General features: G+C 41.5%; 1 protein-coding gene across 3 annotated transcripts in view; it reads right to left on the reverse strand.

The window, feature by feature from the left end:
• The window catches only part of LOC101629321 (general transcription factor II-I repeat domain-containing protein 2), a 33,721-nt gene extending 19,954 nt beyond the window's left edge, over window positions 1-13,767 (reverse strand). For 2 of the 3 annotated variants that reach the window (XM_012729216.1, XM_012729217.1), the window contains exons 1-5: window positions 13,363-13,767; window positions 8,697-8,748; window positions 8,347-8,450; window positions 6,843-6,981; window positions 448-567 (exon numbers count right to left, since the gene is read on the reverse strand). In XM_012729216.1, the coding sequence (XP_012584670.1) occupies window positions 448-567; window positions 6,843-6,981; window positions 8,347-8,445 (358 nt within the window). In that variant the 5' untranslated portion in view covers window positions 8,446-8,450; window positions 8,697-8,748; window positions 13,363-13,767. The remainder of the gene's footprint in view (window positions 1-447; window positions 568-6,842; window positions 6,982-8,346; window positions 8,451-8,696; window positions 8,749-13,362) is intronic. The other variant, XM_004688310.2, reaches the window with a different exon arrangement.
• Between the last annotated feature and the right edge of the window lie 288 nt (window positions 13,768-14,055).

Raw genomic sequence — 14,055 nt, forward strand, 5'->3', positions numbered from 1 at the left:
CTCTGGCCTTTACCTGAGTTCTGTATGCATAAGTATATAATCTAAAAATAAAATAGAATTCCCAACCAAAGGCAAAAGAAAAAAAAAAGTGTTTTCATTTAAATCTTCACATAAAGAAAAGAAATTGACCTTTGTTTCCCCATTCTCTTCAAGTTGCAGTTTGGTGTCTCCCGTCTGCACAGAGCGTCCCAAGGTTTCTCTGGCTGCTGCCAGGAGATGCTGAGAGCGCACGCTTAACCTGCACCTCGACTGGCCCAACAGCATCCTCTGGGCCGCGTCCCTCTCTCTGCACTGGCTGGCCAGCCTAAGGGCTAGAGTCCCACGCTGGATGAGTACGTGGGTTTTAAAATGTTAGAGACATTCTAAGTAGTTATGTCAATAAAGTGATCATTTTGACCTACTTGGTAGTGTACTCGTCAGGGACTGAATGTTTCAAGTGAGCTTTACCATAGCATAAGCAGAAATAGTCCCCGACGGCTTTCCTGAGTATTTCTGTTTCTTCTGCAAGGATATGCATCCCATTTGCAGGGCAAGGCGATGCCCCCTCAGGCAGATCTTCGGAAACACCTGCAAACAGATGATGGCACAAGGTCAGTGCTGGGCATGGATATACTTACTTAATGGGCGAGTTTCTGGCACAGAAAGGAGAAACAAACTTAAGACAAGAACTTTAATAAACAAAGGACAAGACACCCAGGAAGGTAAGATTATGATTAGCCCTGAAATGTATTTATTGACAAAGAACTAGAAATAATTATTCTCATAGGAAATATTAGTAATAGGAAGGAAAGCATTTTGTAAAAAAAAAAAAAAATGTTATTTGCTATGCAGTATAGCAGTAACAGACATTGTCCAGAAGACCATCACCACTGAATGCATTCAGGACCAGCGCCCCAACCAGCTGCCACTGCCAGAGCCGCGAGGGAAGGCTTAAGGAAAGAATTACTCCTGGTCACATGGAGTTAAGCCTGAGAGGTGAGGGGAGCTCTTATGATGACACACGTGCCAGGGAGTAGGGGAGCAGCCCCTACTGCAGGCATGAGACAGAGACCAAGGGAAGAGACTACTCTGACTCTAGAAACAAAAAAATCACTGGAAATAAAAACTCACAGGATGGAATCAGCAGTACACTGGGTGCAGCAGAAGGAAAATCAGTGACCTAAGGGAAGGGTCAGTCGAAATTATTTAATCTGAAGCTCGAATAGAGAAAAGAATAAAAAAGAACAGAGCTTTAATGTCTGATAGGACAATATAAAGTTTTCTTCTATATGTGTAAGTGAAATAGAGCATGGATCAGAATATACTTGAAGAGATAATGGAAAATGTCCAAAATTGATGAAGATATCAACCTGCAGATTCAGTTCCATAGAGTAAAAACAAAAAAGACCACAAATAAGCAAATTATGACCAAGTGTGGAAGACTTAGTATTAAACAGAGCTAGGGGAAGAGATACATTACCTTCAAAGGAACAAAAATAAGAATTCTTCCTTCTTCCTTTCTTCTTGCTTTTCTTTTAATTGTATCTACATAAGATGATAGACATTAGCTGAGCCTATTGTGGTAATCATTTCACAACATGTAAATCAAACTGTATTTTGTATGCCTTAAATGTATACAATGATGTATGCCAATTATTTCTCAATAAAACTGGGGAAAAAAGAAGTGGTAAAAAAAAATTCTAACTTGATTTTGTATCTAAAATAAGACACCAGAAAAGGTAATGGAATGAAAGTAAAGTTCTTCAGGCAGAAAAAATTGTCAAGCTAGAATTCTGATCAAGTACAAATATTCTTCAAAAACAGCCTCAGAGTGATGTCAGCAAGATGGGAGAGGAGGAAGCAAGAGGCACCCCTCCCCCACAGGCATATTGGATTAGTGCTGCCCAGACTAGGAGGCGGCTGACACAGCTCTGCAGACCAGCTGAAAAGCTACAGCTCCCAAGCCCTTGTTAAGCCAAGAAGGGGCAGTTTCTTCAACCAATGATGATGGGAAAACTGGATAACCACATGCAAAAAATTAAGTTGGATCCTTATATTACACCATATAAAAAATTAACTCAAAATGGATTTAAGACCTAAACATAAGACCTTAAATTATAAAAATCCTAAAAGGGGGGGGGGGAGAGAAACAGGGCAGAAGCTTCATCACAATAGACGTGGCAGTGATTCCTTGGATATTACAGCAGAAGCAAAAGCAAATATAGACAAATGGAAGCAAAATGACTTTAAAAACTTTTGGGTATGGAAAGTCATGATCAACTATCCAAAGTCAGCCTACTGCATGTGGGCAAATCATATGTTGTTTTTTAAGATTTATTTTTATTTATGTATGCATACAAGAACTGGGGTGTTGGCTAGAGGGGGGTGGCAGAGAGGATCACCAGAGACACAGTGGGGAGCAGAATAGGCAGATGTACTGACATACACTGCTGAGGGGAGCACAGCAGCGGGCCAGACAGGAGAGCCATGCGGGTCAGCTCCCTGGCCAGTGACATAACTCTTGCCTTAGTGGCTGGCGCATTGCCAGCACTGAGACTTTAACCCCTGCATCACCAGGGAGGCCTAGCAAATCATAAAACTGTGAATATCATTGTAAAACTTTTGTAAATCATGATTTGATAAGGGGTTAACATCCAGAATATACAAAGAACTCCTACAACAACAAAAAATTAAAGGATTCAATTTAAAATTGGGAAAAGGACTTGGATAAACATTTCTCCAAAGGTGAATGAAACTGGCCAACAACACCAATAGTCAGAGAAATAGCAAATGTAAATCACACCTCATACCCACTATGACGGCATCTATCAAACATGTAGAAAACAACAAGCATTGACAGTGGGTGACATGGAGAGAGTGGAACCTTTGTCCATTGTTAGTGGATTATAAAAAGGTACAACACAGAGATTCCTCAAAAATTGGATTACTTTATCATCCAATAATCGCACTTCTGGATATATATCCCCCCAAACTGAAAACACAGTTTCAGAGTTATTTGCACACAAATGTTTACAGCAGTACTACTCACAAAAGCCAAAATGGGGTCTCCCTGGTGGTGCAAGGGGTTAAGAGTCAGTACTATGGAGAAATCTGCAGCCACTGCAGCACAAGTTTGATCTTCAGCCAGGGAGCTGACCCACATGTCCCAGCAGACCTCTCCTGTCTCACCTACTGCTCCCTCCATTCAGGCAGATTGTATTTCAGTCAATCTGCCTGTTTTGTTCCCTGCTCTGTCTCTGGTGAACCCTCTCACCCGTAAACCTCTGTCTACACCCCCAGTTCTTGTATGCATAAATAAATCTTTATAAAAAAGAAAGTCAAAATGTATAAGCAATCCAAATGTCCATCAATAGATGAATGGATAGATACATATGAATGAATGGATAGATACATATGAATGGATAGATACATATAAATGGATAGATACCTATGGCTTTAGAAAAAAAGGATGTTCTGCTGTATACTATGACATAGATAAGCCTAAATCATATGCTAAGGGAATTAAGCCAGCCAAAAAGTTGTATATACAACTGTACATATAAATATTGTGTGATTCCACATACATAGGTATCTAAAGTAGTCAAATTCATAGAAGCAAAAAGTAGAATGGTGATTATTAGGGGCTGGAAGCAGTTTAAGAAATAGGACTTCAGAAATGAAAAAAGTTCTGGAGATGTGTTTCACAACATGAATCTACAGCAACCTGGTAAATTTTATGTTATAGGGTTTTTATACTACAATTAAAAAAAAAAGAAGAAGGCAAAGTAGAGACACTTTCTGACAAACAAAAACGGAGAAAATGTGCTATCATCAGACTCACACTAAAGAAATGCTAAAGTTCTTCAGACTGAAAGAAAATAATTCCAGATGGGAATTAAGATCAACTAGTAGGAATAAAGAGTATTAGAAATGGTACATGTAGGTTAAATATAAAGGGCTTAAAAATTTGGAAAGTAATTGCTTAAGGCAATAATAAGGTAACTTTTGTATTTACAACATATTAGGGCTAGAGGGAAGTATACAGAATTAAATGATTTAATACTCTTACATTATAGATACAGAATTAAGATATTCATTTTAGATTCACTGTGACATGTTAGGGAGGCACATTTTATGTAATCCCAAGACAACCAATAAAAATCAAAGAGCTAAAAAGTGAACAGAAAAGATAAAATGTAATGTAAGAAATATCTCAGTGTTAAACTCACATTGAAAGGAAATAGACAAAAAATGATCAAGTAAAAGTCAGATATTTTCATATTTACTTTAAGAAAAAAAAAGACCCATATAGTTTACAAGACTCTGTTTAAATATAAAAGTACAGAAGGCTGGAAGTAAATGAATGAAAAAAGATATATCACGCAAATATTAATCACAAGAAAGAAATGTGGTGTGTCCACTTTAATATAAGATGAAGCAGACGCTAAGATCAAGCGTGTAAATGAAAACAAAGAGGAACATCTTATGAGGAAAAAAGGATCAATTCATCAGGAAGACATGATAATATAAAATGTGTATGTGTATGTTTGTAAAAACACCCTGATTCCTGAATGGAACATACATAGAGCAAAAAGTAGAAATCATAAGGAGAAACAGACAAATATGCAATATAATTGGAGATTTAAATACACTTCTGTCAGTAAAATATGTATGCATGGCCCTCCCTGGTGGCGCAGTGGGTTAAAGCACAGCACTGAGAAGCTAAAGCCACTTCTGCATGAGTTCGATTCCCGCCTGCCCCGGAGGTGACCACATGGCGTGGCAGACCTCTCCTGACCCACCCGCTGCTCCCTTCAGCAGTGTACTTCATAGATCTGCCTGTTCTGCTCCCCACTCTGTCTCTGGTGAAGCCTCTCGCTGCCCCTGAACCTCTGGCTTGTACCCCAGTTCTGTATGAACAAATAAATCTTAAAAAAAATATGTATGCAAAAAAGAAATAATATAGATGAATTAAATACCATTATTTAACAACTTGACCTAATTGGTTTACTAACTGCAGAATCCAAAATTCTCTTCTGGAACATATGGAATATTCACCAACATAAATTATGTGCTAAGTCATATATTAGGACTTGATAAATTCAAAAGATTATAATTATTCTTTTGGCCTATAATGGCATTTCATTTGAAAACAATAACCAGCAATATCCCCAGTATCAGGATATTAAGCAACAAGCATCTAAGTAAGCAAGCATCCAAAAGAGAAATTATTAGAGATGTTAGAAAATATTTTGAGCCAAATGATAATGAAAACACAAAATATCAAAGTCTCAGGGGTGCAGTTAAAGCAGAACTTAAAGGGAAACCTCTAACTTCAAATTTATACTAAAAATAGTGGTGTAAGCTACTAAATCAAGAAGCTCAAGGGGGCTCCCTGGTGATGCAAGGGGTTAAAGTTCAGTTTTCTGAAGCTACCTGAAGCTATTGCAGCCTGGGAGGTGACCCACATGGCACATCAGATCTCCCCTGTCCAGCCTGCTGCTCCCCTCAGCAGTGTATTTCACTTGCTCTGTCTGTTCTGCTCCCCACTCTGTCTCTGGTGAATCCTCTCACCCCTGTACTTCTGGTCCGTACCCTAGTTCTTGTATGCATAAATAAATATATCTTCACACACACACACACACACACACACACACACACACAAAGCTAGAAAAGCAGTTAAATTTAAGAAAATTAAAAAGAGAGAAGAAACAAATAACAAAAAAAAACAGACAAATAGAGAAAATCAATAAAGCTAAAAGTTGGCACATCGGTAAGATAAGTAAAAGACATTCATCTCTTGCCAAGTGTTGGGGCACAAAGGAAATTATTCTGTATTCCTTGTTAGAAACAGAAAAAAAAAAGTCATAATGGAGTCCTCTACTGGGGCACCCGTACCCACCTATCTCAGTTTTAACTCCTCCAGAAAGTATAATCTGTTCCAATTACTTTGTAGTTTCCTAATAAGAACTAGCCAGGTCATCTGTGTAAGGCCCCACTGACTTCCCCCCAGGAAGGTGGTTTTTCCTCAAATAATCTTCTCTTTGGCTAATAGCCTGCCCCATCTTTGTTCTGTCTATAAATCCCCTCCCACTGTCTTTACATCCAGAGGCATGCTGCCCAATTCATAATCATTTAATAAAGACAATTAGGTCTCTAAATTTATAAATTTTGTTTTTAAAACTCTCTTACATACACCCCGTAGGAGATATCTCTCTCTCTAGACAGCAGAGGCAGATGTATGGATAAACAGGCAGATATATGGCGTGGTAGATACATATTCCTTCTGATACACCTTTCTAGCTTTTTTTTTTTTCCTTTTTGGTTGCAGGGACTACTACCAATTGCTAGATAACTTGCAGTAGCAGAGATAATGCAAGTGAAAGTTATAACTCCCTAGAGGAGTTTCCTTCATGAGTGGCCGCATCTGCTCGCCGATGCACTTGTGAGCATCACACTTGCAACACATACTGCACGCTGTAGATTTTGAAGTCCATAGTGAATAAAGGGGAGAGGAGTATAGTCAGTACTACTTCAAGTAATACTAACAGATGTGGAAGAGTTATTTTCCTTTTCCTTTGGGAAGGAGTAAAATGAAAGTGTTTTAAATGTGGGATTACTTTAGTAATGAAAGACAATTAATTATGTAGTCTTCAAATGTATTCTGTAATCAGAGACCTGCTGAGGACACTACAAAATACAATGACCATTTCTTGTTATGTAGCTATTTACTAACATGCCAAATCAAAGGGCCCGTTGTTAAAGAGTGTGCTTATGTGACCTTAGAAGAAAATAACACACAAGTCTTAGCCACAAGTATCTTAAGAGTTAGGAGTACAAAGGGAAAAATTACTAACACCTACAGTATTTTGCAAAATCCTTTTGCACATCTGTCCTGGAGTTGACAAAAGCACGTCCTTTCTCAGTCCCAACAACAAACACGTCTGTTTCATACACAGCAATGCAGGCCACTTCTGCCTTGGACTTGGCCAGTTCTTTGCACTAAAATAGAAACAAAAAAACGAAGAATTATATACAAGGGCAGATTCTGATTTTATGATGCCACAAATGTCTGCGTGACATGATAAGAGGGACATTGCACCTTTGTGGACTTCCCAAGACTCCATAATCCTGGACTAACCAGGAGGGAAACATCAGAGAAACTCAAATTGAGGCAGTCTGATAAAATAGTACTTTTCAAAACTGTCAAGGTCATGAAAAACTTGGGCAGATTGAGGAACTGACAACCCAAAGGCCCTCATGTAGGTGATGGCTAATGCGATGTGGTGGCATAAGGTAGATCCCAAGACAGAAGAAAGACATTTGCAGAAAAACTGATGAAATTCGAATATAGCCTGGAATTGGTCAAATGTACCAACACTGACCTATTCCTTTTGACAAATGTACAAGTTACGATTCTGTAGGTTATGGCTGAGGCGCTCTCTGGACAATCTTTTCAACTTTCTTATAAATCTAAGAAGCATTCCTAAATGGAATTATTTTAAAATAAAATAACCAAACTCTTTAGTTTGCCCGGGGATGAGCAGGAGCAAATGGGGAATAATTATTTAATGGGAGCAGAAGTTTAGGAAGACAAAAAATCCTCAAAATGGGCGGTGGTAAGGTTGCACAGTAACCAAATACTTACACACCACTGAACTATATACCTAAAAGTGATTCAGCTTATAAATTGTATGTTACATACTATATATACCTGTAGAAATTCTCTCCAAACCTTCCATCACACCGAGGACAGAAGTCCAAAGCCCCATGCAATGTATTCGGTCACTATGTGTCTCTGGAACTTTGCCTTCTGTCTCTTTGTTCTCCTTACTCTGCACTTCACTCCCTTGCAAATACCAAACTTGTTCCCACTCAAGGACCTTTGCATGATCTGTTTTCACCTCTGAACCTCTGAACAATCTGTTAGACCTCTCCACTCTTGGAATGTTATTAATTCCCCTTTTAATCAACAAGTATTTGGGGATCAGGTATTTGGAGGTTGTGTAAAATTCTCATGAAATGTACACAAAAGGCAACATTTACATTATGGATGTAAACCGATTCAGAGTGGTTTATTGATTTATCTTTGAATTTAAACAAAAATTACCTCTACCAAGGTAACAGAGGTGTCTTCATTCAACTGACAGATCTGGAAAGCTTACATGTATATAGTTACATACATAATGTCAGGGGGAAAATCTTAATTACATAACAAACCCATTATTCTCTATGAAGGACATGCTCCAACAGACAGGACATCAAACCGAAATCAAGTACGAACATGACAGTGAAGTGTTGCCCAGCACAGTCATTTCAGCAGTCACCAGGTGCCGGACACCTGATAGAGCGGGAAGGCCATCTCACCATGGACTCCAGAGCAGATATTAGGAATGTCACCACCATCCTGCTGTCTGTGGACTCCTCGTTTTTGACAGGCAGGGTAGACACTGCTACTTGGGCCATGACCCCTGCATGAGAGAAGCAATGACAACGTGAAAGGCAGGAATCTAGATATGAGGGTCCTCACAGAGAACAAAGTTCAAACCTTCCTCTAGAGTTGCTAAAATTGACAGACATGAAATGATTTACCTGAGATCCCCTTATAGTAAAGCTAACTTTCATATGGAATAATTCCCACTAAGTCTAGACATTTCCTCCTCATAAAATAAATGTCAGGAGTAATGCTAGACGAGGGGACAGGAAAAGGGCCTTACCAGCCAATGGTATTTTCTTAGATTTCAGCACAGCAGCACCAGATATCACATTCTGTTTCACAAAAGCAGAAAAAGAGAGAAGTAGGTTTTCATGCAAAAGATGAGAAGAGAAAAATCCCCTTTTCTTTCCTGCTAGGACTTCTATATAAAAGCTCACTCTAAATTTCACCGAACTCATCAATACGAAAAGATTTATCTATGTTTATGTGCATCAATACGAAAAGATTTATCTATGTTTATGTGGAACTAATCTAAATGCCCTTCAAAAAAAAAAAAAGAAAGACAAAAGGATAAAGAAATCACTGTGGAATATATATTCTATGGAATACTACACAGCTGTGAAGATAGGTAAAATAGTGGCATTTGGGGGGAAAAGGATGGCATTCAAGGTGATTATGTTGAAATAAGTCAAAAGAGAGATATCAGATGGTTTCACGAATCTATGGAATATAAGTAACAGCAATAGCAAAAAAACACAGACAGAATACAGTAGGAACAAACCTTGAACTCAGAATATAATGGTTACTAGAGGGGATGGGGGTGTGCAAGAGGCTGGGACTGCAGTGGAGGAGTGGACACAGAAACCGAAGAGCTCTGTCCAGAGCCTGGACAGAGACCTGGCAGGGACAGGGGTCCCCTGATCCTACTGACCAATCCTTGGCCAGGACAGTCCTAGTTCACACCTGCCCTCAGGGTGAGCTTATTAACAGTGCTCCCTTGCCTCCAAGTGGCTATGAAATGGATTTGAAGATGCTTATGTGTGAGTGGTTGTCTCACATAAAAAAAAAAATTAATAGGACATGGCAAGTGATTCTGGGTCCATGATGTCTCTGTTTAATGGGCCTTCTAGCTCTCTGTCAGCAAATGCCATTGTGTGAACACTGCACATTATTTCAGATAAAGCAGTTCTAGAATCTGTTAATCACCCTGGGCTGGCTTAGTTGTCTATCAGGAAACTGTCCCTCTTTGGTGTCGCTTGGGGGTGTCTTTTGTCTTAGAACTTTACTACTGAGGATACATCTTCAGAGTTCATGCCTTCCAGCCATGACGTTAATATTTTCAGGCTCTACAGTATCATCACATACTTGGCTAATCGCATAGCAGGTACTAGAGTACCTGATGTCACACTTTGATGGTCTAAGCATGAGAATCATGGTGACCACACCTCTGATTGTGACTTCTCACTGAATTCCCCAGTTGCTCTTGCAGTGTTGACACAGATTATTCTTTCTTTCATTACTCATCTGATGAAGCAGTGTAGGTGCCATGAAGTATTAATCACACTTTTAATCACACCCACTGTTAGATGCTCGTGCTGAGAGGCCCCAGGAAACTGAGACCACCTCTGGGCATATGCCAGGTCCCCATTCATGCTTGCACCTAAGTCAGGTACTCTCGCACACGGAAGTTAGAAATTGCCTATAGTATGAAAAAAGCTCTTTTCTCAGTTAAGTTTTGCAGAGCAACCATGGTTAAACTCTCTGAAGCTGACTGTATGTTTGGCATTGCTCCACTGTCTCCACTCTTTCACACAATTTCTTTCATACAGAAAATTTCAACAAAGACTCCATCTAAAACACAGAAGCTTAACTGACATCTTTTTAGTGCCAGTGGTCAATATATCATTTCTGTTCCTGATGCCACAGTAGTCCCTAAGAGGAGTGTGACATCAAAATAGTTTTTTTTTTTTTTTAAAGAATCATTCATTCATTCATTTATACAGAACTGGAGTACAGGCCAGAGGTGCAGGGGCAGTGAGAGGATTCACCAGAGACAGAGTGGGGAGCAGAACAGGCAGATAAATGAAGTACACTGCTGAGGGGAGCAGTAGATGGGTCAGGAGAGGTCTGCCGCACCCTGTGGGTCACCTCCCTGGCCAGGGATCAAATTTGCACTAAAGTGGCGTGCCGCTAGCTTGCAGTGCTGTGTCCTAACCTGTTGCACCACCAGAGAGGGCCAAAATTATGGTTTTTAACAGAATAAAATAGGTGCAATTAAAAATAGATTATCAGTTGGTATAAACTGTGCTACCACTAATAACAAAAAATGGTCTCAAAATTACTGCTCTATTTGCATCCTTTATTTAGTATCAATTAGAGGCAGAAACCTTGTGTATTTTTATAGTTTGTGGTTTAGAACACAACAGGCATTAACAGCACATCAAAAATAATGAAACATGATTATAACCTTACAGGGGGTTTCCCACCCCAAGAACATTTCCCTGAGAAAAAAATCACTGCATCTAACAACATTAAAAATTCTTGGCAGCAAGATCCTGTACCACAGGGTACAGGTGATTAACTACATGATGATTAACTTATTTTCTGTTCAAATCTAAAACACCAGAATTGTTTATTTAGCTCATTGATTTTATATAGTGATTCTTTGCTCTTTCAAAACTGGAGACATAGAGTGAAAAAACTATTAAATCTCATGTATTTTCTCCAGCAACCCTTGATGACTTTGTCTCCTTTTCAATGTCTTATTTTACTGATACAAAGCAAACAGCTAGATCAGGGGGTGGGTGGTTTCCAGACTGCCACTGATTTTTTGTCAAGTAAGTTTTACTGGAATGTGTGTCAAAACACCGAAACATCTAAATATTCATCAGTTGATGGAAAAGTGAAAATGTGCAATCTAGTGTATAGTTGCTTTCTTGCAAAGGGAGGGTTGCATGCAAGTAACCATGTATGTCCTCAAGGCTGAAAATATCTACTATCTGGACCTTTACAGAAAAAGCCTGCTTGTCCTGTTCTAAATCCATTTCTATCACTTAAAATTTTCCTAAGTTGAAATGTAAGCCACTTCTTTTAGCAAATCTCTGATATCTTGAAATAGAGGCCTGATTTATTTTTAAAATTGTGTAAAATAAGTTAAATTTTCAGGTATGAGCCCCTGATTTTAATTAAGTTTCTGGGGTATCACCTTCTCCACAGCTCAGCGCAGGCCTATAATAAATAAAAACTGCAAACCCAAGTGACCTATTCATCATTCAACAGACATGCACCGAGACCCCACTATGTGGAAACACTGATTGCTGGCAGGGAGGGTTGGGAGGACAAAAAGGTGAATAAACCTAACATGTGTGCTCTCCAATGAGACCAGTGTAGACATGACAGAAGAGCATGTAATCAAGGAGGAAAAAGTCAGACACCCTTGCAAGGGTCCAAAGCACGTGGTCCAAAGTCAGCAGAACAGGAGGAGAGAGTGAACAGAGCATGTGAGCATTACTTCCATGGTCAGCAGCCTGAGAATGAGAGTGTGACTGTAAAGGCTCAAAGTGTGGGCGAAAGCCAGAGCGCTTGGTCAGCAGGTTCAGGAGCTAACAAGCAGGCTCTCTAAATTGCCACTGCAGATTAACAACTACAGGTGAAGTCCAAGTCTTGTGTGCCCCAAATGCCTTTCTTGCCAGGGGGGGGAAAAAAGGGTGGAAAACTGCCTTTTCAGTTGCAGCAGGAAGTGCTATCTAAGTGGCCTACTTCCAAGTTTCTGTCTAGACATGTTTATGTCAAATTACCAGAAGAAAATGAAACGGGGTCTAATAGTTTCATTCCTTGGTATAGACCCAGGCATTGAAAACATGCCCACAAAAGACCCCAACAGCATTATTTATTTACAATAGTCAAAACAAGGAAACAATCTAAATATTCATCGTTTGATTTAAAAGTGAAAATGTGCTATATCCACATAAACAGGAATGAAAGAAGCCAGTCAAAAAAGATTCCTTAGCAAGATCCCACCTACAGAAAATGTGCAGAAAAGCAGTCGGAACCAGAAAGCTGATTGTCAAGGGCCGGGGTGGGAAGAGGGAAATAATTATTCTTCCTAATGGTATGCGACATTTTTTATGTGATAGTGCTACAGCTCCTTGGTTGTTGTGGAATCACACCAGAGATAGTGCTACAGCTCCAGAAATAGACTAAAAATAACTCCATTATCACACCCGAAGGCTGAATTTTATGGCGCAACTCAATAAAACTATCATTAAAGAGTTTGGGTCGGCAAGGCGGTGACTAGGCCCTGCGAATCTTTAACCCCAGAATGGAATTGTGACCAATTGTAGGCCAGGCTCAAGGACCTTATTCTGGTTTCAGTATTTGTTTTCTGCCAAGAGACGAAACTCTGAAGTGGCCCCAACACCCCAAGCCAAGACAAAACCTATCGCGGGGGAGAGGGGGGCTGAGGGAGGCAGCCTCCTGTAACCCACTGCTTGAGAGGCGGAGTCCGAGCGTTGGGCGGAGAGGCGGGCGCGGTTACCTGGCAACAACGGCAGCCCCGCCCCCTCAGTAGCCAATCAAGTGCTTTCGCTCGCGGAGGAGGGCCTCACGTAAGTCAGGCGGAGCGTGACCTCACGCCCACCGGACCCTAGAGAGCTCAATGCCTACAGCCCCGCCCCCGCCAGCCCCGCCCAGCCAATCAGAAGGGAGAGGGGTGCGCGTTCCCTGCGTGCAACCGTAGCCCCCAGGCGTAGGGCTTTGCCGCCCCACCCCCACTCCAGCGGCCTTGCCCTTGGGGTTCGGGGCCTGCGGTGCGACGAGGGGTGTTGCCCGCCGTGCACTGCACGGGCGACCTCCCCGGGACTCCCCTTCGCCAGGCCCGCGGGCGGAGAAAGTGCCCAGAAAAGCCCCCGCTCTTAATGGCGGCTGCGGCGGGGCGGGGTACGCACCTGAGGTCCCCGCCGCGGGCAGTGCCCGGCAGGCCGCGGGGTCTGAGGCCTGGGCCCCGGGAAGCTGCCAGAGGCCGACGGCGGCGGCCGGCACGGCGAGGAGGCGGGGGCGCGGCGTGTGCGGTGGCCGAGGCCCTGCTCTCCACTATCCCTCCTTTTCTTTCTTTCTTTTCCCTTTTTTAATTTTTTTTGGCTTCCTGGAGGGCTGCCTCGACTCGTGTGTCCGCAGCGCCCCAAGTGGGAGTCGCCGTTTCCGGTGCTGTGGAATCCAGTTCAGACGCAGCCGGATTTGCTTGGAGGCTCTCAGCCTGTCATGCTGGAGGCCCGCCGAGCTGATCCAGCGCCAGCCTTTGATGGGTGGCTGGCACGTGTCTTGTCAGCCCTGGACACTGCCCCGGACGTGTATGCCAGCCCTTGCTGATAATTATTTGATACTTTGCAGGATTGCCGAGGTAGCAGTAGAGCAGTGAGGCCAACATTGGCGACTGCTGGTGACTGGCCCTTAAAGCCCCTAGTTAGTTACTTGCTGTGAACTCAGTGGGTTCTGACCTTTTCATGGGGTCAGTGAAATCATCAGCGAGTCATGAACTGCTCTTAGTTGGTGGCATACAGCAAATAGTCAAATACTACAATGTCACTTAATCTAAGTGGAACTTAAAAGATTTATTTATAGGGGGTAGGCCAGAGGTGAAG

The sequence above is a fragment of the Condylura cristata genome, unplaced genomic scaffold (genome assembly GCF_000260355.1).
Source record: "Condylura cristata isolate star-nosed mole 26May11 unplaced genomic scaffold, ConCri1.0 scaffold00024, whole genome shotgun sequence".
Classification (NCBI taxonomy): domain Eukaryota; kingdom Metazoa; phylum Chordata; class Mammalia; order Eulipotyphla; family Talpidae; genus Condylura; species Condylura cristata.